At 37.3% G+C, this 25,795-nt stretch overlaps 2 protein-coding genes and 1 long non-coding RNA gene across 5 annotated transcripts; 1 reads left to right on the forward strand and 2 right to left on the reverse strand.

Moving 5' to 3' along the window:
• The first annotated feature begins 973 nt into the window (after positions 1-973).
• LOC116711175 (alpha-1,3-galactosyltransferase 2-like) lies at positions 974-6,470 on the forward strand. The gene is made up of 4 exons (XM_032550562.1): positions 974-1,077; positions 1,427-1,522; positions 2,271-2,408; positions 4,097-6,470. The coding sequence occupies exons 1-4, from the start codon at positions 1,052-1,054 to the stop codon at positions 4,779-4,781; spliced, it is 945 nt and encodes a 314-aa protein (XP_032406453.1). The 5' UTR covers positions 974-1,051; the 3' UTR covers positions 4,782-6,470.
• A 120-nt stretch (positions 6,471-6,590) lies between these two features.
• On the reverse strand, positions 6,591-23,906 carry LOC116711174 (coiled-coil domain-containing protein 30). 3 transcript variants are annotated; one of them, XM_032550559.1, is made up of 19 exons: positions 23,740-23,906; positions 22,346-22,519; positions 22,149-22,269; positions 21,643-21,842; positions 20,622-20,717; positions 18,137-18,302; positions 15,352-15,423; positions 14,127-14,242; positions 12,982-13,089; positions 11,755-11,856; positions 11,391-11,492; positions 10,398-10,496; positions 10,192-10,326; positions 9,964-10,076; positions 9,502-9,643; positions 8,456-8,592; positions 8,036-8,153; positions 6,932-6,993; positions 6,591-6,844 (listed from the first exon to the last, which is right to left on the reverse strand). In XM_032550559.1, exons 1-19 carry the CDS (start codon positions 23,752-23,754, stop codon positions 6,631-6,633), a joined length of 2,292 nt encoding a protein of 763 aa, XP_032406450.1. In that variant the 5' UTR covers positions 23,755-23,906; the 3' UTR covers positions 6,591-6,630. The 3 variants fall into 3 exon arrangements, with proteins under 3 accessions (XP_032406450.1, XP_032406451.1, XP_032406452.1); XM_032550560.1 differs by lacking the exon at positions 11,391-11,492; XM_032550561.1 differs by lacking the exon at positions 23,740-23,906 and having other exon boundaries at positions 21,643-21,801; positions 22,346-22,462.
• On the reverse strand, positions 19,036-19,651 carry LOC116711176 (uncharacterized). The gene is made up of 2 exons (XR_004337179.1): positions 19,235-19,651; positions 19,036-19,135 (listed from the first exon to the last, which is right to left on the reverse strand). It is a non-coding gene; the product is annotated as an uncharacterized LOC116711176 (long non-coding RNA).
• Positions 23,907-25,795: the final 1,889 nt, after the last annotated feature.

Genomic DNA, 25,795 nt, shown 5'->3' on the forward strand with positions numbered 1-25,795 from the left:
TAGTACGTTATTCTGTTGTGCCACTGCATTACCCAGGATGCTCTTCTCCTTCTGAGGTTTTTCTCAGAACCTTAACTCAGCGCTGCCATTTTTATCTTTCCATGAATTGAGGAGTCCGTTTTGAATTAAATCCCTTTAAAGCCAACAATACACAGCACAGAGTCAACCAGCCAAACCACTCAAACCGGTCTGAATGTAGACATTGGGTTTATTTTTCACAATGGCTACGATTTCAGTTTTTCTTGGTGTTGCAACCTGAAAATATCCTAACAGTTTAAATGGGATTTTTGCCCTCTTTTAAACCATGTCAGATACTTATAAATTGGAAACTTAAATTTATCAAATGTCTTGGTATTATTATTCATTATTAATATTACAGTAATCATCTTTGTAAATCCAGGATAAATGTATTTATTACTTTTTTTTCTTAGAAATATTGAATAAACTTCAGCTCTCATAACATTTTTCTCTTCCAGCATTTTTGTGCCATAATCCACGGTTGCCATCATCCTCAGCCTACAGTCTTTTTTCGTTACTGAAGTCAACAAACAACCAACAATGTGGGTAAATGTCTCTCTGTCATTATTTACCTTAAAACATATAACAAAAGTTTACTGATCCCAGTTAAAGTGCCACTGCAACACAATCAGACAATCTGAGATGTTGATAAAATCAGTCGAGTTCAACCTGATATATTTGCAGATGTTTTGCAAATACCATTAAATCCAGACAATAGACTCGCAGTTAAGAGCCCTGATTTAACAACGTATCCTAATTTAACCAGCTGAGTTTCTGCAGCATTTATTTTGTTTTCCCCTCACACAGATGAATTTTAAAATTGGAAAAAGTCATTTTTAATAGTAATTGTTTTGAGATCACAAAAGCCTGGCACATCAACAGAGGCGTGTAAACTTTTTATATCCACTGTTCATTTGTTTTTGGGATTTTTGACACTTTCTGGGGCTTTAACACTTTTTCTCACCACAGGAGCGTTCAGAGGTCAAAGACAATTGTGAAATTCCTGTTTTTATTTCCGTTTGCAACGTCCGTCATGTTCTTTGCACCTCCATCAGTTCGGTGAGTTATTAAATGATTAAAATGGTGTTAAGAGACCTGACTCATTTGTCAGGTCTGTACTGGAAACTAACAATATTACTCATGTGGAGGTAAACGTGGTTTTATTCACACCATTTTGCCCTTGTTTTGCATCACATAATAAAGGTAAAAATAAAATCCTAGACTAGATTTTCACTAATCAAGCCACAGAGATCAGATTCAGACTCAGTGAAAACTAAGAACTCCCATGTTTTTCTGCCTATAAGCACGTCAGCTAACAACATGTAATCTCGTACAAGTTTTTAGAGTCTATAATGCATCAGTACTAGTTAAAAGTTTAAAGTAAAAAACACATTTTCTCCGATCTCAGATTCTTAATTGGACTCATTCCAATGGACAAATGCACTTTGGAAAGTGTAGAGATGCTGACTTCAGGGAACAGTGCAGACGCAAGCCTCGACCTTTGGTAAGACGTCTAAACCTCAAGTTCTGCTTAGAACAGACATTTCTCATGAAGTCTTAATCTGCAGTATCAACCACCAAGTTTATCTGCAGCTCATACTTGCTGCTACCTAAATGATTTGTACAAGAGTAATTTTAGGTGGTTTTCCTTGTGTTGCTTTAAATGTGTTCATGTTGTGAGTAGTGCAAGACTGGCATTTAGATTAACAAAATTCGATCAACATAAACATTAAATTGAAATCGAAGATCAGATCTTGTAAAACTTATTTTAAGAAATGTAATTAGTAGGCAATCTGTGTGTAGAATACCAATTAAAGAAGTTAAACTAGGCATATAACATTAAATACATATGTTGAGAAAATCATAATTTTTAAATATATTTGGCCTTTTTAGACATTTAGTTTAACTGCTCAGGTGGCAGTGAACACCAAAAAGTTATCTTGAGGCCTTCAGAAAAAGCATCTCAACACTTTATGAGCTTGGCAAGTTATCTAACGACGTTCAAACAGCAGCTCCACCGTACAGAAAGTAGTCTAAAGATGAGAAACATTCAAAATATTGAGTCCAACGAAATTCAACCCAACAGCCGATAGCAAAAGACTAGAAGCAGTTTGCAAAGAGCCCTAAATGTCCCTACAGGACCTGTGAACTTGAGCTGATTTTACTTATAAATTGCATTGCTATTAAAAGAGGAGGAAACTCTCCATGCACTATTTTTTTTGTATAAACTTCAAGGTTCTCCTTTGTTTCAGGTCTCGAAATGACGTGCAAACATGCACTTCCTGGAAGGCTCCCATCATCTGGGAGGGAATGTTTAATCCCAGCCACTACGACCAGATACACAGAAACAAAGGATCTTCTGTCGCCTTGACTGTGTTTGCTGTCGGCAGGTTGGTTTTCAAATGAATGTCAGACAAGGCCGAACAAAACACAATGTAAAAGTTTCATATCAGTCAATATTGACAATTATTGATTAGGGGTTTTTTTGTTCTAAATATTTGAAATACTTCCACACTAGTTGAATAACCTTTTCCCATTTGATCCATAGCTTCCTCTCCAGCTGTTGCACTTTTTTTCTCCTTTCACTCCACGCAGTCGTTTTTCATTTTTAAGCAGTTAGGAGACATTGTGTCAAAACCTTAAACTACTGCTGCGCAAGTTACGACACAGGTTGTTGCTAGGTAACCAAAGAGTGAGTGAGTTGCTAGGCAACTAAAGAGCGAGTGAGTTCAGGGCTTCCCAAAGAGCATTGAACTCTGGCTGGGGACGTACTTTGCAAACCCACAGAAAATGCTACAAAATAATAATTAATAAAACCAATAATTACCACATTTATTCATACAACGTTGCCTCATGCTAATTTTAGATGGTGAAAATTGTCATTGTCAGATAATGAGTTTATAACCAGATGCTACAAATTTTTGTCACAATCCCCTCTTTTGATTATAAGTAAAGATGTAATATTTTATATTTATCACATCAAATTTAATTTTATTCCCCCAGTTCTTCTGGGTTTTGCAGCAGCGTTCTCCACAGCGGGACAGTTCCTTTGGTCTCCTTCTTAGATCAATTATTTTAGCTTATGTTTTATTTAGAAACTGAATAACAAAAAACAAAAATTATGATGGAAAAATTAAGATTTAAAAATGTATGGGGTTTATCTTATTTATTGCAGTTTTTTTCCCCTCGTCTTCCCTCTAACTTTTTACGCCCCCTTGCCGTCCCCCACTTTGGAAAACACTGTACTCAGAAAAGTGTTTTTCAACGTGAACTCAGCAGATTGATGCTAAGAAACTAGCTTGTCTTGCCATGAGAGGTGGAGTGGGTGAAACCTTTTCTCCCACAATGCTGTGCTGTTCTGGATCCGATTGAATATTCCAACAGTCTGAACAAGCACCGATCCGCTCCAATGAAATTCTTTACTGCTTTTTTTCTTGACAAATAAATCAAACAATCAACATGCAAGATTCTGAGAAAAACATTGTCAAAATATTCCTGATGCATTAAGTTTCTCTTTCTCATATCTTGTTTAACTTTGCAGTCCGGTTTGTCTTGTTTTGGACGGGTTGTTATTCTTGCATTTTTCTTGACTTACTCTGAACTTCCTGGTTTGTCTGTTTGTTTAAATAAGTCACTGAAGTAGCAGATCTAAACATGTGCAGGTGTGAAACGATGTGACGTTGAAGAAAAACAGACAACTTAAAATACAGTATAATAATGATTACAAACATGCAAACAGACAAAATACTAAATGTAATTTAATCATCAGGCTCCTAAACACATTAATAATGAATTTCTACAACACGTTTAAATGGTCATTGTTCACCAATGGGAAACTTATCTGACTGTTCAGTCTCAGTCTGACAAAATGGAGCAACATCATAATTATTCATAACAAAATCCACAGCTGACAGAGACAGAGAATGTGGCTTGTTTACATTGTTGTCATAGCAACTCCATAGCAACTGTCATCACAGTTACGGATACCTTCCAAGATGGCTGTCAGCTGCAAAATTCCCAGGATCACATCCTGGTTTCCACCACAGGAAGATAAAGGCTGACATCTTTGTTTCTGCAGGTACCTGGATGCCTACCTGGAGGCTTTCCTGAACTCATCAGAGCAACACTTCATGTCGAGTTTGCCCGTGTCATACTACGTGTTCACGGACACGCCTGAGAAAGTGCCGAACATCAAGCTCGCCCCCAATCGGCACCTGAAACTAATCAGAGTGGAGAGACACACGCGGTGGCAGGACATCTCCATGATGAGGATGAAGGCGATATCAGACGTCATCGAGTCGGATATCCGCCACCACGCCACGCACGTCTTCTGCTTTGACGTCGATCAAGTGTTCACCGGCAGATTTGGCCCCGAAGCTCTGGGAGACTCGGTGGCTCTGCTTCACGCCCACTACTATCACCTCCCAAAGATGCTGTTCACCTACGACCGCAACCTGAAATCCAAGGCGTTCATGAAAACTGGGGATTTCTACTACCACGCTGCTGTCTTCGGAGGCTCCTGGAGGAGCGTGAAGGCGCTGACGGAGGCCTGCTACCGCAGCATCTTGGCGGACAAGGAGAACGAAGTGGAGGCCTTGTGGCACGACGAGAGTCATCTGAACAGGTACTTTTGGCTTCACAAGCCCAGCAGGGTTCTCTCTCCAGAGTACTGCTGGGACACCAGCATCGGCTACCGGAGAGACATACAGGTGTACCGGCTGCTGTGGGCACCCAAAGACTACTACAACCTGAGGACGTCATAGATAACTCTCTAATTTATTTTATTTAGATCCCCATTGGTAGCAGTTGACTGTAATTATACATAGTCAAAAAAGGAGTTTGTTTTCACCAAAAAAACTCGAATTATGAGAATAATCTCAAGACATGTTCTAGAATAAACATGGCAATTAATGAGCGTGAAAAGTCAAAGATTTGTTGGAAAAAATTGTATTCTGGGAACAAGCTCAGAAATTTTCTCATAAAAATTCTGAAATTCTCAAAAGTTGAACACTTGCACGAAAAAAACTGCAATTTTGAGATTTTCTAGAAAAGAAGTTGACAATTTTTTATCTTTGAAACTCAGAAAATTGCCAATAGGTAAAAATGTTAAACTTTTCAAACTCAGAAATGTTAAATTTTACCGTAGTAAATTTTGGGGATCTCAAAATTTCTGAGATTTTTAGTGGAAATTTATTCCTCCTTTTTTTCCCCTGTAGGATTGTCCTATTACAGCGTCGTTTCCTACATCACCTTCTTAAACTTTTAACCAGGATCAGACTCACTGAGAAAGATCTCAGTGAGTAACCTTGTTACAGTTTTGTTTTTTTTCACACAAGGCAGTTTGTATTTGACAGTTTTTTTCTCATCTATTATACTGAAGTTGTTTCTGCTTTTGCTACAGTCTTAGTTTGCAAGACTGAATAAATCTGTCAGGGCGTAAAAACGTTTTGTAGTAAAACTCTTGATAGGTTATGGAGGAACGTGTGACAATGGATTTTATAAAATTAATCAATTTCATGGTATATTAATTTATTGTTGTGATCATTTACTGGAAGTGAAATTGTGTTTTTGGTGCTGCAGCTCAACTCAGGCAGCTAATTTTGAATATGGTTGGTCTGTTTTGACTAGATTACTTCACATGTATTTTCTTAAATAGTGCATAAATTATGCATATTAAGATTGCAGGTACTTGAACCACAGATCATATTTTAGATATTTCACATTTTTTGTCTGAAAATCCTACTTAAAACTCTGATTTGTTGATTTTGTATTTACTGATCTGTGAACCAGATTTTAGCTGGTTACGTTTTTACATGTTTTATTTCTTAGTTAACTTACATTGTTAAACCAAATGAAATTCTTAAACGATGCCGTTTGAATGCTGTTTTGTTTTTTTTTGCACAATGAGCTAACCTTGGAAAATATGTTTTTGCAAGTGAGCATTTCTACCGGTACTTTTTATTGGTTTTTTTTTTAATTGAAAGCACATTTTTATTTGAATGGTCCATTATTTCCTTCATGTTTTAAAACTCTCTCCTATTCAGAGATGTTCTATCATGTTGACAGTGACAAATATTTTTTTTTATATCACTCTGCACTGAAACCTCAAATACTGCACTCCAGCCAGCATCATATTTTCGTATTTATGGAACTTTTGAACTTTTATCAATTTTCTGTCTAAGAGCTTGAATTATATGAATGTAAAACCTTTGAAGCAAATAAAATATGGCAATGATTTCATCTTTTTTTTTTTTGCTTTTTTTGAAAAAGCATAAACGTAGTAGTGCAGGAAGTGTTCAAAGAAAAAGAGGCTGCAACCACAGTGGAGCTCATTTAGTTTTTTTTCGCCTGTGGTTTTAACAAAAAAACCCGAGTGGAAATTTTACTTTTCCTGCTGTCACATATAGTTCATCATTAATATCCGGTGGCGGCGGTAAGTTTTTCAGCTCAGTTTTTCTTTCTCGTTTAAGCCTAAGCAAAAATAAAGTCCAAATGATTTCCCTATGACTGCTCCTCACAAACTGGGGTGGAAAAACACAGGACAAATAACTTAAATTAAAAGGCAAACACAATAGTTTCAGCGCAGTTTTATCATATTTTAGATAGAAAAGCTCAGGGAGCTGTATTTTCAGAGGTAACGAGACCAGAATCTGGACTTGACTTGTCTGAGAGACTCTGGAGTGAAGTCAGGTTGAGGTAGCCGAGCTCTGTGGTTCGATTCAAGGCCACAGAGGCTAAACCATCAGGGGAGAAAGTCAGATCTGTCTGCTTGGCGTCGCACTCTGGAGGAACCTCCGAAAGGTCCTGAATCTCAGACAGCATCATCCTTTAAAAACAGAAAGCACACAAACATTATATTTATTTTACCAATCAGACGTTTGACCAGCTAGTTTGGACTCGGAGTCAGGCTCACCTCGCTGTCTGAACAGAGACAGGCGAAAGTTTCTGTGGGAGAGTTGACATTTTCTGAAGTTCCTAATGAAGTCAAACCAAAACATCAGATTTGTTATTAATTAGGCTAACAACGTAATTTGTGACACTTTGGATAAATATTTTATGCCTTTATGTTTCTGTTTCATAACGGTAAGCAAACAAAACACCATCTAGCACTGATGGCTATCTAGAACATATCTGATCAGAATCCACAGCACAGAACCAAGCAAAAAAAAAAACAACAAAGCTCAAATAAAACAAAACTTGATGCTGCGCAAGACAGCATCAAGTCTTGCGCAGCATCAAGACTTGATGCTTGCGCAAGCATCAAGTCTTGCACAAGACTTGATGCTTGCGCAAGCAAGCATCAAATGAAAGGAAAAATGCCACAGCTTCAAATGAAAGGAAAAATGATTGGTTAAAATTCAAAAGTTAGTTTATTCCTTATTTAGTCTTATGTATTGCATAATTCGTAAAACATTAGATATTATTCACTTTTTATATCTTCATCATACTATGAAATAAAATAACTTTTAACTCTGGAAAATTCAGATTCGTTTAGATAATCCCTATAAAAACTAATCAGCTTTTGTGGCTTTCACTGAACAGAATCATAGTCAGTATTTTTGATAAGAATTTGCCCTAAAAAACAAAAGCAGTAGTTTTGCAATATAAATTAGTTTTAAATTAATTTTCTGCCTCTCCAAGAAACTAAAAACAGTATGCTTGAGTTTTCTTTCACTCTGTAGTTGAGTGATCGTTTTGATGCGAGGCCAATTAGAGGTTTAATTTCCTCTGTTCAATAGTTTTACCTCCTTTAAACTTTTCATTCTGTGACTGTAGCACAGTTTTTCTTTAATGCATCTGCCAAGAGTTGAGGAACTTTTTTTTCAATGTATTTTAATAAAACTTTAATAATAAAACCCATTTAACTTTGTCTTGTTAAATATAATGTGTAATGGTCAATGTTGCATAAATTAGGCTTCTTAAGCTCTTAAACTAATATTGATAAAACCCAATCTTACTAATATTGTTCTAAACTGAGTTTGTTATTGAGTTGAGGATTTTTAACGGTGACATTTACCTCAGCAAAATGCATAAACTGCATGTTCTGCAACTTGCGTTCCATGGTGGAAATCTGGTTGGACAGATGCAGAACTTTGTTCCCCAGATTCTTGTTCTCCGTCTCTAAATACTGCACCCTTGAGATGGAAACAAACACACATCAGAACAAGACTTCTGGGCCGGAAGAATCCGTCACGAAGAACGACTGGCAGTGTAAATTTAAAATCCTCAAGTTAATGGATGTATTTCCTAATCACAACCTTAGAAACTACATAATTACTTTAATTATTCTTCTTTATAGCACTGAAAATCAAAGCCAGAAAGTACACATGCGTCACTTTCACATCTTATGACTTTGAGCATTATCTAGCGCTGCTGTAGGAGATGTCCTCTGATCACAACTTAAAATATAATGTTCCATTTCAGTGGATTTCAGCACCTGTTTTTAGACACGCAGGCTGTTAATTTGATGTTTTTCATGTTGTCATCCTCCTCACTGAGCTGCTGTAACAGCTTCCTCCTCTCGCCAAGCAGACGCTCGTTTTCCACTCTTATGCACTCAACGATTTCTTTCTCCTGGAACAAAAACGATAACGGTAAAGTTCAGCTTTCTTGTCTTTACAAGAGGTACATGACTAATGACTCAGACAATCCAACCGCGAGGTGACTCAATGCACAACTGCCCTCAATACAAGTTATTTTTCACTGGAAGCTGACTTAGAAATCACATTAGGGTTGGTACAGTTTTAAGAAAGACAAATGAAGATGAGAGAGGAAGGAAAAAAACTTTTATCCTCACAAAGGTTTAGTTAAATCACTGTTTCCAGTTTACTGGGTGCTTATTAAAAGTCCTTTTAGAAAAAACAGGGTTTAAAAATACTAAATCAGGGATGTTCAAAGTGTGGGCCGGGGGCCAGTTATGCTCCCTAGACTGATTTTGTGCGGCCCGCTGGCTGACATTCAAGAGCAACACAGAACACATCACAGGTGGCTGATGCAGACGGAAACTTTATATTTAATTATTACTGACAAATTGAAATCATCTTAAAATATTCATCTTTAAATAACCACATTATTTGTCATCTTTGCAAGAACAAGTTCCATCCAGTTCCAAAGACAGAGTTTGAATTCACTTTTTTTTTTTTTTTTTATTTCTTTCATTGGGTGCCTGATAAATATTTCTTCCAATAGGGCAAACCTCCTAAGAGTTTTAGCTCTACAATAGTTTACGCATTACTTTCCAACAAAAAACACATCTAATTTATTTGTTTAATTCAACCTTTACATTATTGAATGAGTTAAAAAAAAGTCACAGTATGAGCTTTTATTAAAAATATAATTTTGTTGGGCCTGTGGGTGTTTTTGACTCGACAGTTTCGGCTCATGTTACAAAAAGGTTGGACATCCCTGTACCAAATAATTAGTGCTAACCAAAATCCTGCATTAATGCATGTTTCATAAACAGCGACAGATCTGCAGACTCACCTTTTTCAATGAGTGGTAGCACAAGGACAACTCTCTCTCCAAATTGTTTATCTTCTTGTCCCGCCACATGGTTTCTTCATCCAGTTTCTGTTTGGCTCGGGAGAGTTTTTCCAATAATCTCTCCTTCATATTGTGGTATTTGCTAGACACAGTCGATGGACACAACAAACAGGTGTGATGTGAAAACAGATAAAACAGATTCTGATCATACAAACTTTTAAAAATGGCCGAGAAGTTAATTTAGAATGAATTTCACACAAAAAGGACTTTCAAGCCCATGTGGCTTCACTGACTCCAGTCCAAAATATTTGTTTACATTTTAACAGTAGATTGGACAGTAATTGAGTCAAAGAAGCTGACTATAAATCAAAGTTTTTTGTGGCATAATTAAAAGCAACTTCCCAGCTTTACTGAAAAAAGCAAGTTATATTTATAAACAAAACACTAATAAAGGCGTGTTACCTTCGCTCCTCATCAATACAGTTAAGGGCTTTACAGATCTGCTCCTTGTATGTCTCACGCTCTTCTTCATCAAACATCGGAGCCTGCCTTCCTTCGGGACATTCAGAACTCTCCTTCATTGCAGAACATAAACAAAAACAGGAAGAGGAACTGTCGGGATCTCACTTGTTGCATGTCATGAATAACAAAACGGACTAAAAACTGATCTGGCCGGGTAACACGGATTACCTCGAGTGTGGAGCTGTCCTGTGAGGGAAACTCTTCTGTCCTGCTGGATTGTTCCAGCTGTGAGCAGATGTCTCTAACAGTTATAAAGTCGTTAATGTTGCTTTGGTAATTCTGTAAAACCTGAAGACACTCGTCCTGCAAGAGCAAGAAGCTATATTTAAATACAAACCACATTATATTTGTTTTGCATGTGCCTGGTGACTCACTTCTGGCTGCTTCTCCACGAGGCACTTTGTTTGAAAACCGAGCTCATCTTGCTCATCCTTGCTGGTTTCATCGACCAGAGTTTCGTCTGTTGTCGTGAACTGAAAATAAATAAAAATCTAGTCATGCAACAACAGTTTTGGACTTTCACTCAAAAATATTTATAGTGTTTATAATAAATAAAGATGGCAAGAGAGCAACACAAAGAGCTGCAAAACAGTATTTGCCCCTTCCAGATTTATTCTTGTTCCTTTTTTGTCTCTCTTTAGATTAAATTTATAGAGGGAAAAAAGATATTTAAACCAAACAAAAACAATAACTGCCCATCTTGTTAATTAACAATAAGCATTGATTTAAGACATTGCTTTGTTAGGATACAAAAACACTAAAATAAAATGAGAAAGTAGGTTATAATATCTTTAATAAAGCCCACCATTGTGGTTATTATTGAATAATAAATGTATTTTCTCAGCATGGGATGCTGCTATTCTGTTAAAAGTGTGAATAAATAAATCACAGCTGCATTTAGAGACACTTTGGGAAAAACTAAAATCTTTGCTAAGATGGTTAGAGTTTGTGTGCACCATTAGATTTGATGTTGGTACTTTTTCCCATGTGGTTCAGCCAAGCATCGTTATTAATTAAGACAGTAAAAAACTAAATTCAGTTTTTGATTGGCTCAGCCTGTTGCTGATGGTCAATAAATCAACAGGCCAATTTTGGGTGGAAACACTCCAACGTGGTCGAATTAAAACAATTCTAAAGCATTCTTCAAATCCTGACTAGCAGTTATTGATGCTAGGAGTGCTAATACCAGTTAGAAGATTGTTTATTCACGTTCGTTTGATATCAAATTTTGCTTGATGCTATAAAACATCAGACAAAAAGTAAAAATAGAAGAAATCTGCAAGGGGAAAAGACTTTTTCCAATGAAGTGTACAAGATGAAAGACAGAAGTAAGCCTCAAAACTAACGGTGTTTCTGCCTGGACATACATTCGTTAAATCACTAGCTTGGCCTATCGGAAGCGTGTAAGAACCCTGAAGGTTCCTTACGGCCAACTCCAACTGCTTCACTACCTCCTGCAGAGATTCAACCTACGACAACAACATCACACAGATCAGCAGCGGCAAAATAAAACCTGGTAGTTTGCATGGAAGTTAAACATTTCAATGGTTTAGAGTTTGTAAAAAGAAAGAAAGTTTTCAAATCAATTCAAGAAGGTACACAGATAAGAACATCGAGCACTGAAACTTCCACCGTTACATCAAATAAAGACGATTTCACAAACAGGAAATATTTTTCTGTATGAAGAAGCCGATTCAAATGTCCGTCTTTCACCAGTAACTGTCTACTTACACCTCCCTCCTTTTTCTCCATGGCTTGTTGTGTCTGTGCAGTTAAGTATTCTTGCAAAATTATGTGTGATTTATCGTCCGTCGTCAGTTCAGCTCCTTGCATCTGCAGGAAAAACCACAGCAAATCTCTTTCAGTTCGTTAGGTGAATATTTTGAATTACGTCAATAACAGCACAGGTGGTTTCCAAGGAGATGCAACAGATTGTTTCAAAAGAAAACACCTCAACCGGTCCATCAAGTGCTCAAATTAATGCTTGTTGTTGTTGTTTGTTACCAAGTAATTTGAAATCATGCCAATATTTTCTTATTCAAGATGCATTCAGTCTTATCACCTTGTAGTTAGTCTTTAAGATGACAACATCACATAAAAGTTCACATTTACAAACTGCTCTTACAAAGTCACGGGCCTGAAATGTTTCGCATAACAGCTGAACCCAACTCCTGCTGGTGGTCAGCTAAGAAGTGAAAACAGTTATTTTGGATATCTACTATACATTTTACCATAAAATAAAATGGTTTTAGACACTGTGAACTTGTCCTCACACTACCTTTTTCTGTCTCAATAAAGAGGAAATCAACATGTGGATCTTGAATGGCTCTAAAAATAGATAGAAACTATTAATCTCTTTGGGACTTTCCCTCGGGGAAATTGGAGTTCCCGTCTCCCACACAGCACCCAAACATTAAATTCATGTTTTTGATTGATTATTTTTTATATATACATTAACAGGCCAATCCTATAGTCCCTCTTTTTCTCTTACTCTCCTTTTAGCCCAAACCAACAACTTTTGTGCAATGATCAACTTGTTGGAATGGTCCAAAAATAGACACAACTGCCATCAGAATGATGAATGGGAGATTTTCTCTCCTATGTTTGCATCTTTTCATCGTTTCTGAAGCTGGCGGCACTAGTTTCATGGTGCAACCTGCTGGTTTATTTAACAAAAGGTATCAAGTCATCAGATGTTTCACCGCAGTCCTGGTTTATGGGTTAAGACGCAGAGCTTTGAAATGTTCAACATAATTTACTCTCCTATATTGCAAAATGAAGCTTCCAAAGAGTTTGTAGCTGAAACATCTCCAGAAAAACGCAGCTCAGACGGATCAAAACTGTGTCAAAGTCTCAATAATGCACACCTGAATCAGCCAGGATCACAATCTAGCTAATGAAAGGCTCTGGATGTATTGGATCATGTTCTGTATTACCGGTTCAAATGAAGAGACTTACTTTATCTTCTTCTCTGTCCTGGTCAGCTTGTACCTCTATCATTAATATCCGCTGCTGCCCCTGCAGGGCTGATTCCAACCTCTCAATGTCCTCCTGCTGACACGCCATCTAAAACAAACAGATTCAGAACCGCTCAGATGCAACTCATCTGTTATTAGTTGTTATTTTTTCAACTAGTAACAACTTGCAGTATTTTTTTAAATAAAAACATTCAAATGTGCCGTTTGATTTAGCCGTTAGACCGAAGGCTCAGGATCAAACTGATTTTCACACTGAATTGTAACATTTTAAAAGACAGGTGTAAAATGCTGTAGCAGTTTATAAATTATGATTCAAGGATGAAAATTCATCTCTCCATGCTAAAGTTCATTCACAAAAAAAATGTATTCCTTAAAACAGGATTAATGAATTAAACCAGGATGTTTTTCAAGGATGACGACAAATGCTGTGATTTACCATTTCCCTGCACTGCAGTCCTCTTACAGTCAGACAGAAACCATCAGAAGGATGATCAAACATTTACTGAAATGTCTATAAATAGAAAATCAGAGTGGTTTCTGTTTCTTCACTTCTACGTGAGAATTTAACAGTTTTGTTTGGAAAAAACAGAAAAGCATTCTCTCATTGCAAAACTAAGTTGGCCCTAGTTTTCTTAAAACAGATCTTTAAATTTATTATTTATTTTTTTTCTAATTTTCTTTTCCAATTAAGGAAGATTTTTTTTCCCCAAATAGATAAAGCATGTTAATATTATTTCAACCAAAACCCATTTGAAAATGCATAGACCATCTTTAAAAGACAGGAAACCAAGATATTTAAATAAACTCTTCCAATTCTGTCAGAATTAAATGTGAACATTTATGTTTGCTCCAAAATAATACTTTATCTGCTCATTTTTATTGGCATTTATCCAAATATCAATGGGGACACACATTTGAACCCATTTTGATTCAATGTGGATCATAAAATATCCAGAATAAATTAAAGTACACATTGTGATTGTATGTACACTCCTGACTAGAAGAATTTAAAATTCTTCTCTTTTATCTTCCAGCTGTAATCTCCAACATACAGGACATAAGTTTGGTTTGGGTGGTTCATATCTGCCCTTCATGAAAACTATTTTGTGTCAAAAGGTTTCTTACCGTCTTCTCCAGAGACTTTTTCTCTGCATCCAGGGAGCGGACTCTGTTTCTCAAGGCTCTGATCTCAAGGTCCAGACGGTCATTAAGCTCTTTGGCCTTCCGCAGCTCAACCATTTCTTTATATAAAATAAGAATTTTTAAGTTATTGACTCGTATGATTATTAGTAATAAATATCCACAAATTATGTTTTATTTTAGTGAAGCGGTAGTTGTTTTCATGATGTCCCATATATTCAAATAACCATCTAAATATAATACAGCTTCATATCAATGCACTAGAAAATCATAAAAGTACATTTTTCTCAGTTATGTTGTCAAAAATCTGAGACACATAGGATTTAGTTTAGACTTTTAAGCCATTATGTCTGTTGATTTTGTCACAATCCTGGGTAGTTTGGGTTTTAGTTTTCTGTTTGTATTTTGATAAAGTTTGTTTATGTCCATATACGTTTTGCCGTACTCAGTTCATTCCTCTTTATTTTTGTCATCTTATGTTCTGATATTTATGCAGTTGGATTTTTAAACGGTGTTATTTTATCCCACTGAGTCATGATTCAGCTCCCCTGTGTTAGTCTCCTTCCCTCAGTCTACCCATTTGTGGTCTCTCATAGATGCACACGGTTTGTAATCAACCACCTGAATCTTGTCAGAAATCACACTCCTCAGTCAGTTTAAGTGTCAGTTTCGCTCTCTCTGTAGGTTTTCTAGCAGACAAACACTTTTTTTTTTTTAACCCCTCCAGGGGGTCTTTTTGTGAGCTCTAGAGTCCCTTTTTATGAAACGAAATGGGTTTTATTTGCTTGTAAGCCTAACTGGCGCTGGTCTTACTTTTATATAACCTTTTTATTAAAATGCAAGGCCTCCAGGGAAACAGTTACATTGTGACACTATGTGCTGTCCAAAAAATTTTAAACTAAAGCTGAATGAAGTAATCGTACAACAAAGGCCATTCAAGAGTAATGGGGAGATTTTTAAGATAAGAAATTCCACCGTTGGTAATGATTTAGGGAGTCAAGTCATCTGCTAATGTTGGTTTTATCACAATTAAAGTCGGCACAGATCTCTGCCAGGAAATACTGGAGCAAATTATGCTTCCTTCAGATCACTGATGTTATTAAGCTGGTCAGTTTTTGTACATGTTGTGGTATGTTTGTTTTTTTTTAGTTCATGTTTAACTGTGCAAATAACATTGTTAGTTAAAACACAACCGGGAATAATGGCTTACCATATTCTTTTAGTTTTCCTACTTCCTTCCTGAGCTGCTTCACCTCCTCCTCTGCTGACTGCAGCTCAGGCTCTGAAACACAGAAAGCAGAAATATTACATTTAAATGTAATATTACATTTACAGCCACTGTTTTAAGAAGAAAAAGAGCCGTGAAAACAATCGTTTCAATTCATAGTCTTAGGATCAGCTATGAGAAATCTTAAGATTTTCTCTGTTCTTTTTTTCCACAGATTTTCAGAACATGAAAGTTTTACTTCAGACAATAATCTAAATACAAAACGGTAGTTTTCAGGAAACAAAGCTACTCAAACCAACCTGGGCTTGTAACAAAGCCACTTGTACAGCTTACCAAAAATACTCTGAGTGCATCAACAACTCATCCAGGAAGTCACAAAACACCCAGAGACTATTGTGCAGCAACAACTATATATATACATGTAATATATAGTTGTTGCTGCACAACACTCTCCCCCCCCTTTCTCTCTCTACTCTCTACTCCCTCTTCTGAGGGGAGATGTGCTACCAGCTCTCCGTCTAATGCAGGGGTGTCAAACTTTAGTCCTCGAGGGCCGCTGTCCTGCAAATTTGAGATGTGTCTCTGCTGCATCACACCTGAATAGAATAATTAGATCATTAGCAAGGCCCTGGAGAACTGATCTACACAAGGAGGAGGCAATTAAGCCATTTTATTCCAGTGTTTTGTACCTGTGGCACATCTAAAAACTGCAGGACACCTACTCTTGAGGACTGGAGTTTGACACCTGTGGTCTAAAGGGTGAAATGAGTTTCCTAAATCTGCTGGGATTTACCCTGTCCAGAACTGAAGTAAACGCTGGTTTCTGACGACCTCCATTCAGATGCCCCGCCCTTCTTCCCCCTGTGAATTAGCCAGACTGAGCAGCCTGCAGCCAACTAGTTTCAAAGAGCACACCTGATAACAGTCACTCTTTCTCTTTATTACAGCTTGCACTTGTTACTGAACCAGGTTGGTTTTAGTGACTCAGGTCGAGTCCCAAGGATGTTGTTTTATATATAGTTTTGGGCTAAAAGCAACCTATAAAATATGCACCTTTTCCTCCCCAGAATCAAACATCATAGCTATTTTTCAACCATCAAAGAACTCTGAGGTGACTCATTAATTGAATGTCCACAACATCTTTTAGATTTTCTTTATGCTAAATATCTTATTAGTAAGGCAATTTTGCAAGGGTCAGTACAGCTTAATTCAGTAGCAGAAATAATCAAATAAGTAAAATCAATCATTTAGCCTATCTTTCCCTAATGCTAACACTGAGAACTAAAAAGGAAACCTTTGAGAGAGACGGATGGAGTTTGGCGTTTCGAACCCCAGAACTGTCCTGATGATGAAGAAGGTGTTGCAGCAGGAGGAGGAGGAGGTTGATCGACGAAGGCCGGATCTCTGTAGGTCTGATGAGCTTTCGTCTCTGCATGGATGGTGACTTGGGCGTCTCTGGACTTGGGTGCTGGCAGAAAGAGTACCGAATTAGAGCAGTAGGTCTCGGGTCTTAGGGTGACTTCCTCATATGTGTAGCGTTCCTCAGCTTCTTGTCTTGCGGCTCTGAAGCTCAGCTCATCTTGTCTCACGATCTTTCTGGTCGGTTGAGATGTAGGCGAGCTGACCTCATGGAAGGAAGGCACCAGTTCTTCGTCTTTGCCTTTATCTTCATCTTTGTCTTTGCCTTTATCTTCATCTTTGCCTTGGTCTTCATCTTTGTCTTTGGGGTCTGAACCCAGCTGATGAGAGAAGTGCGATTTGAAGCCACATGTTGCGGGGCTGACGGGTTGGTCCCCATGTGCAGGACAGTCTTCGGCTCTGTGGCCCCAGCTCTTCTTCAGCTGCAGAGTTTTTTTTGTCCATCTCGATCTTGGCTCGAAGCTGCCTGAAAGATCCAACCAAAGGTTCCTCTTTTGCACCCACCTTTTATAGGGTTTATCCACCCTTTTGGTGCGTTTGCATTGGCAAGCACTGTTACTGTGTCTGTTTCATTGGCTGTCCACTTGGATAGATCTCATATCCATCTTTGTCTTAGAGACATTATGTCCTGATGTCTGTGCTAATGTCTCAGGGTTGCTCAGCGGTCCTCCTACGTCCGTTGCCTGCACAACCTTTTCTTTGAAAAGTTTAAGTTGTTCAACAATCTGTTTCCAAGTAAGGTGTTGGTCATCTCTGCTCTCCTGTTAGTTCCCCTAGCCTTTTATCTACCATCTACCTCCAACATATCAGTGATGTTTAATTGCAGTTACACGTTTTACACCATTTCAAGTTCAATGTCAAAATCACATGTATTACTTCTTTAGCTTCTCTGATTTAGCATTCATTTATAATTTTATGATAATTACTTATTAGTTACTCTAATTATAATCTTAATGTGAGTTATTAAAGATGGCCTTCTGAAAAGAAACCAAGAATAATCTATTATTGTAATTATTTGATACCAAAGTTACAGTTACTTGTTTTACTTGTAAGTGTTCCCACGAGTGTAAGTATTATTATTATAAGTAAACCAATATCAATATAAGTATTTTACTTTGGCTCTTTATTTATTGTTACTGTTAAACTAAAATCTCCAGCATGGGGAAGTGGGATGATCTTGTATTTTTAATACTATATATATATATATATATATATATATATATTTGTCTAACATTATATTTATATAATTGATTTGATTGGAAACATTTGGGTGTTACCAAAAACACAGACAAGTAATTTGTAACAGACTATTTTTACCACTCTGTAAGTGACTGACTAATACGTTTACCATATGTTTTCTGGGTAAAGTGAGCAGACTCCAGTTCATCTTTCAAATGCCGGATCTCGTTGTGGGCCATGGCCAACCTGCGGGAACCTTCTTCCACATCCCGCTCCAGTCGGGAACACTCCTTCTCCAAACGTCTTGGTTCACCGGCCAAAGGTGTCTCCCCACCCTGGAAGGGGATGAAGACACATGCTACCAAAATGGACAAATCTGAAGCAACTTAAATGTTTGTAAATAACAAAGAAAGACTTGAGTAAAAATATCCAGAAAAACAAGCTGAGACAGAGACAACACCTTGAGATACGATCTGGAGAAAGATGCATGAGTGGTGTTGGACCTTGAACTTCTGTCATGCAAAGTTTATCTGCTGCTGGCAAGATTAGTATCACTGGAAAAGGCAAAACAAAGAGTGACGTTAGAGAATAAAAAAACTGGCATGCAGAAGATGCCCACAAAGTCAGTTTCATGATCATCCAAATGACGAAAAAGCAGTTTCATAGTTTGTTAGTCCATGCAGAATACACTGCTGCTTAGTATGACAGTGCTGTTACAAGATCAATAAAGATATTTTACAGATTTTCTCAGTCGCTTCGGTGCATTTCTCGAATCATTCTCAACGTTTGCAAAACGGTAAACATTTCTCAAAACAGTTTGTTCAAACAGAACACCATGGATTACCTGCAAAAACCAATGTCTTTCTCAAAATCCTTAGCTCATTTCTCAAAATTAAATATCTGTGTCAGTGAACACGTCTGTAATGAAGAGATCTTCATTACTGGGACTATTTTACTGAAATCACTGTATTGCATTTTTAAAGTATTTTTGCACTTTATTAACAAGCACTTTATTTAGCACTGCACTTTAAGCATAGATTTGCACATCAGTAACAATTTGCACACAAGAAGTTTTAATTGTATTTATTGAGTATTTTTAGAGATTAGCATGTAGCCTTTTGTTCTGGGCTCTGCACAGCTGCTCCTCATTGACGAGTGAGGTGGTTGCCTGTGGAGGGAGGATAATTGTTACTCAGAGCAATGAGCTACTGGTGGGTAAAACTGAGCTAATCTGTTGGGTGTGGAGTGCTAATGTAGAGTGACTCACCTGTCTTTTCTGTGTCCTCTCCAGGGTGTTTGGACAAATACTGCCCCGGGGGTCCAGACACCATATATAGTCTCCGGGAGAGGCCATTGAAAAGTGTGTGGGGGGGAATTGTTTATGGGTTTTGTGGTGTTTCATCTGGTGTAATGATAAAACATAAAATATTTATAAAAAGTAAATAGAAATGTTTGTATTTAGTAAAACGTATTTTAATTAAATAAGTGGATATTGATGCATTGAGATTCCCCTGTGAATTAAAGGTGGTTTGATCCGTCACAGCTGGGACTATTTAAGACTGCAGTTTTCACCTGTGAAGTGTTGTTGATGTTGTGTGAAGAATAAAACCACTGCTGTTTTCCACCTGACTCTGCCTCAACGCTTCATCGTCACTGTAAAATCCAACCGCGAACGGCTACCTTGTTACAACGTCAAAGCCTCAATAAGACAAGTCCTTATTTCATCGAGTACAAATAAGACAGTCAAACTGATTAGTAATGTTGTCAATACAAGAGTATCCTGTCCAGTCCCTTGTCTTTTCATTGTCAGAAACGTAACATCGTCTTGTGCTCCAGCTATACAGTATAATCTATATACCAGACAGTTGATGGTTCATGAGATGCAACTTTGAGCTACTTCAGAAAATTGCTTGATCTTTGGTTGTGCTGATGCCTCACACATTTTGAGAACGTCAGGATTCACCTGGGAGCAATGAACCAACTCAGGACAGACTTAGTAAGAAAAGACTAATGAAAATGTATAGAAATATGCCCAATATATTATTACAACTTTGCATGTTAAGACTTTTGCTTAAATGTTGTTTAGGTTGAGATGATTCAAGAGATAACTACACATTTTAGTCAACATGACATAAGCAACAGAAAAGGTAGGAAAAAGTAGAGAACTGTACATAATCACTTTCATGGATATATCAAAGCATTTCAACTGGTTGAAAGAAATGAGAAACTGCTTTTTCTTGATGTGCATGAGAGACGCAATAATACGAAGGTTGGGCAAGTAGCTTTGAGAATTACAGTTCTGTTCTGAGAAATACACCAAAGTCATTGAGAAAAACTGTAATACTGGACAAATGTTCTGAGAAAAGAAAGTTATCCAAACCAACCGAGCTCTATGTTAAAAATCCCCCAAACACTCATCAAATCCTGGTACTAGCTTTAGTGAGCTATTAGTTTTTAATATTGAGCTGACTTGGCTTGGATAGTTTTGTTTCCCATTCATAAATTAAATCAGAATTTGAAAACTGTATTTTGTATTTACACAAGTTTTCTTTATGTGATATTCTTTTCTCGCATTTTAAAGCAAAAACAGAAAAAGTCTGTAAGAGGGCTAAACATGTTTCCTTAGCACTGCAGTTAGAAGCTCGTATACATACAGGTACGAAGGTGTGCTTGCTCTGCAAAGTCTTATGGAGTCCAAATATTTTCTTCCAGGAGCTTTGTAAAGGTCGTGGGGACCTCTTGTGGGTGGGCTGCAAAATTACAATTAATACCAGAAATTATTTATATAATAGTCAAGAACAAAGAAAAACATATAAACTTTACCGCTGCAACCTATCATTCAATCAATCAAATGCAAAGTGCTTTAATGGGGTTAACAGCTTAAGAATAACAAACAAACAAAATGTTCAGACTACTACAGATAAAGTTAAATAATTACTAAGCAAATCCAACTAAATAATATATAAATTGTAAAATTGAGGAAACAGAGTATGTAATAAATATGTACTGTAAAGAGGGAAAAAAGTAGAAATATTACAATTCTAAATTTGTAAGATTTTACTTCATTGTAAGAAAAACAAATATTACCGGTAACTGAACAAAAAATCTTTGTTTTATAAAATTGTAAAGACTCAAAAATAAAAAAAAGGGCTTAGATCATATTAAAAATGCAACAAAACCAAACAAAAATAAAGCGTCAAAAAAATTATAAGTGTTCTAAAGATGAATACCATAGTCAGCATATCTAATTCAACATTTAGTTTAGGTTTTTACATGATAAGAGTCACAAAAATCCTTCTCATGTGACCTGAATCGTCATAGTCAAAGGATTTTGACTATGACTAATTAATACTTTCAAAAAGCAATTAAAGCACCTTAAAATTGGTTCAAAAATGCACCTGTCATTCCCGCAGAGACTTTAGAATCAGTGTGGTGTGAACTCACTTTTTGGTCTTAATCAGCATTATAGACAAATGTTTATAATGTTCAGGTTGCAGACCAGTGCAGCAGAATTCATTAGAGTCTCAGCACTGGACTGGACTGGACTGAGATAAAAACACATTCTACTCCAATTAATCTCACTTTTTTACCTTGACAGTTTTTATCTGTGAAGACTTTAAAAATTAAACCCACACACCACAAAAATAATAGTTTTGGTACTACTGTTTCACCTACCGCACATATGACGGGTTTCAGTGGTTCTGCGTGGGACCTCAGTCGACTCTCTGGGTCTCCATCACCAGGATCCTGATTCATCTCAAGCAGGGAAGCCCTCTCCACCAGGAGATACGCCACCTGCTCACTGGGGGAGCTGTGAATCAGCTCAGTGAGACCCTGCTGGTACAACATTTTAGCAACTTCATTTATCTGGGAATCTGGAAGAAAGGAGTAGGAGAGGTGGATGTAATTTAACTCATAATCATTACATTTCTGGGGTTAAAAGTGTTTTGGTGATTTGGTGACTCATAATGAAGCCATGAAGACAGATATTGATAGCAGAGACAGCACATGTTGCATCAATAAACTGCTACATTTAATTAATTAAGAACAGAAAATAGATAAGAGAAAAGGGAGAAGGTGGCTCATTCCTATGTAATATCACACTGCAGTCACAAATAAGCACTTCGTCAACTGTCTATAATTACTCAAACTTTTACACAATATGCAAGTAAAAGTCCTACCTTGCAGTGAAACGAGGTGCAGCAGCTGCTTTCTGAGTTGTTCGTTCTCATCTTGTATCTCCTGAGCCAAAACGTCTTTCTGCTCTGTGAAGATTTTGATCTGCTCCAAGGACTTGCGTACCTTGCAGACAAAAAGATCGCCTTGCTCATCATTACAATCCCAGACAGCGCTGATTAACTGAGCAGTGATAATCTACCTCTGCCATCTCTGCAAAATGTTGCAAGCGTTTTGTTCCCAGATCCTTAGTCACACTGTCCAGACAGCTTCGTGTGTGAAGGAAGGTACGCCACAGAAAAGCCAGCTGAGCCTCTTTGGAGGCCTCAGGTGCAAAACCTTCCTCAATCAGCCATGTCAAGATCTGCTCCAGCTCCTGGAAGAAGAAGCATAGACAGGATTATGTGAAGCAATAGACAGCACTTTTATGCCTGTAAAGCTTGTATCGTTTTTAGCTTCTTGAAATGAATTAGAATCCACAAAAGAAATAAACATCTTCCTATACTTTTAATCAAATACAATGATAAAAGCACCATTCAGTTTTTATACTTCACTAATCTGGAACACACTTATAGAAAACTGCAAAACTGATTAAACAGTTTTTTAAATCAAGGCTAAATCCATTTTGCTTAGAGATGCCTTTGATTAATAATACCTGGAACATCATAAAGTGTACTTTATGATGTTCACTTTATGATGTTCATCATTGTTTATTCTTGCATTTTGTCATTGCAATGTGATTTTATTGTTGTTTTATTTTTCCTTCTAGTCATGTAAAGCGTTTTAGAAAATATGTCCTTATAGGGTCTTGCCGTGTCAATCTTCTTTATGTTTTCAGGCACAAATTTAAAAATCTCTCAGGCCTTTTTGGGGTAATTTTTAAAATATAAAAACAAAATTCACTTTGAGCTAACAGCAGAAATTTGATAGATAATTGGATAGATGGATGATCGTGGACAAACAGATGGATATACCTTTTAGACAATGTGACAGTCAATGAAATGCAAAAGAAAAAATAAACTTCTCCAGAAATCCTATAAATATTACAGCAAGTCATCTTGCAGCAAAGTCGCATAATTGGGTAAATAACTATTTAACGTGCTGAATCTAAACTACACAAATATACATGTTTAAAGCTCTTAATGTGTTCATTAAAGGATAAAACATACGTTTGTTTTTAATATATCCGGACTATAACATAAACACTGCATTTACACTTCGTCTTAAGTTTCTGCTAAAAAAAAATGATTAGATGATTTCACTTTTACAAGAAGTTTGTGTTTTTTTTAATGAACGTAGATGATTTTTGTTTTTAAAAGCAACCATAACACAAACGTTTCTGAAAATGGTGTTATTCTGATTGTCCTATTAAGGTCTGCAGTGAGAACTGCGTCCTCTGTTAGCTGGAGGAGTCGCTGTTTACTTTAGCTGCTGAGTTTGCCTGCAAAGTTCAGCTTCGGATCCATCCGAAAACACCATGTGACGTTTCTACTCTTGTTTTTGCGGAGAACCGTGTTTTCAGAAGAGCTGCTGCGTCTTAAAAGTTTCACGCTTCGGCTCTTCCAGCTGTTAAGAAAAAAAAAATATGTTCACTACCTCTGCTTGAGCCATCAGTCCTGAATCAAGAAACAACTCTGAGTGGTGACGTGTGTGAACAAAGACGCCCTTTACTTGGAATTGTCTATTCGTCCAGGTTACTACAAAATGCTAACACCGAGATTCAGAACGATAAACGTATGAGAAGTTTTCTTTCCGTCGGTCAACAGTTATAAACTCGGCCCGAGAGATGCGTTCAATGTACTCCCTAACGTAGGATTTAGTAACCCGAGCCCTGAAAGTGCCATGTGATGACAAGAAAACTTGAAATGTGAACTAAAATGCAGCATGGCATGAGGTGAATATTTAAAGTATATATAATCACGTTCTGTGGTAGTAATGACAGCAAGAGAGCGATATTAAGTTTGAACCGCAGTGATTTGTCCGGTGGTCCCTGAAGGCGTCACAGGTTACCAAACTGTTCGGTACGTCACGTTGTTTGGGTGACGTGTTGATCATTTCTCCTACCTTTTTTTTCCTTCCACAACTTAATTAAAAACAAAACAAGAATCCAAAAGGGGTGGATGATCATTTTTAACATATTTTTAAAACTCTCTTCTGAACTGAGTTTAATCAAATTCGGCTTTGCACATCAAGAGACTGTTATGTTTTATTATTTCCACATTCTTCCATGCAAAAAGACTCAGTTAGATGGAAGCTCATGTATAAATATAAATGTCCAGGTCCAACCATAGTCTTTTATATTTAGTTCTGAACACCGATATGTCATTGTTCTATTTCATTGTTGAAGGAAAGCGAGCATCTGCATCAGTCCAGGTTTCTCTTCCATCTGTTTAACCATCAGCTCTGACCAGCTTTTCTGTCTTTGCTAAGCAGGCCCACAGAATAAAGCTGCCACCAGGGTGGGGGTGATGTGCACAGGGCTATGTGTTGCCAGTTTAAATAATATTGCACACTTAAACACCTCCATGCATTTCAAAGTCCAAATATATATTTTCAGTTTATTACTCCTGTAAGGTTAAAATAAATAGCCATAACACCTATATGATGTACAGTAAGCCAATTACAAAAAATGTAAGTATTTTACACACATAGCATAGGAATGATTAAGCATCTGGTGATGACCTGTTGGTAACGGGGTCCCTATCATATACAGAACTCTTACTTTATGTTGCTGTTATTTTGTTACTCTAACTGTGGTTATTGCAGAAGACTCTTGGATGCACAAGCGCTGTGTGTGAGGTTCGGGGTGAATACCATTAGAGCTGCCGTGTGTTTTTCAACAGTCAATAAAGCTGACTTATAAAAGATAAAACTAAAGCTCGTCCATTCCACAGTCCCCATTTAAAAATCTGCTCAGGGCTAAAAAAAGGCTTGGCTCCAATTTACCCATTTAAAGACAAACTCCAAGGATTTTCTGCTTTATTCATTTTTATTTTAAAAGACTGAGAACATCCCTGTAAAGAAATCAAAATGGTCAGCAAGGAATTCCCAGGAATGAAAGGGAACCAGGATGGATGGATGAAGGGAACCAGGCATGGATGGATGAGTTCATCTGGGTCAGAAGGCAGCTTCTTATGAGGACGGTATAGTTAAATCCTCATTTTCTTCTCTCAGATCTGCCCAGCAGGAGAAGCTCGCTGCTTCTCCTCTCTTCCAGCGTCCATCGGCTCAGTGTGACGTAGCGACTCAAACTCAACAGGTGAAGCCGTTTTCAGGCTGTTTGATCTCAAATCTCCCCCACCAGTGGCGCCTCAGATGAGCGAGTCGTAGCGACACACCGCCGACCCGTTCGGCTCATTACCGACGGTACCACAGCCCGATTCTATCAAGCTGCTGTGGGACACCTGATGAAACTCTCCCTGCTCAGACCCAAATAAAAAGGAGAAACAGGAACTCAGACATGAATTATTTTCATCAACATTTGTAATGTTGTTGTGATGGAAAATAAAAATCCAACTGAGAAAAAAGAAGCTGCTGAGTGGAGGACCGAAGGGAAAGAGTCCTCTTCTTCTGGTCCTAACAGGAAGAAGACATTTAAATTTATTCTGGACACTTAAAATGTCTTCCGGTTCTAGTACTAAATGTTCATTAG

The sequence above is a fragment of the Xiphophorus hellerii genome, chromosome 20, assembly GCF_003331165.1.
Source record: "Xiphophorus hellerii strain 12219 chromosome 20, Xiphophorus_hellerii-4.1, whole genome shotgun sequence".
Taxonomy (NCBI): Eukaryota; Metazoa; Chordata; class Actinopteri; order Cyprinodontiformes; family Poeciliidae; genus Xiphophorus; species Xiphophorus hellerii.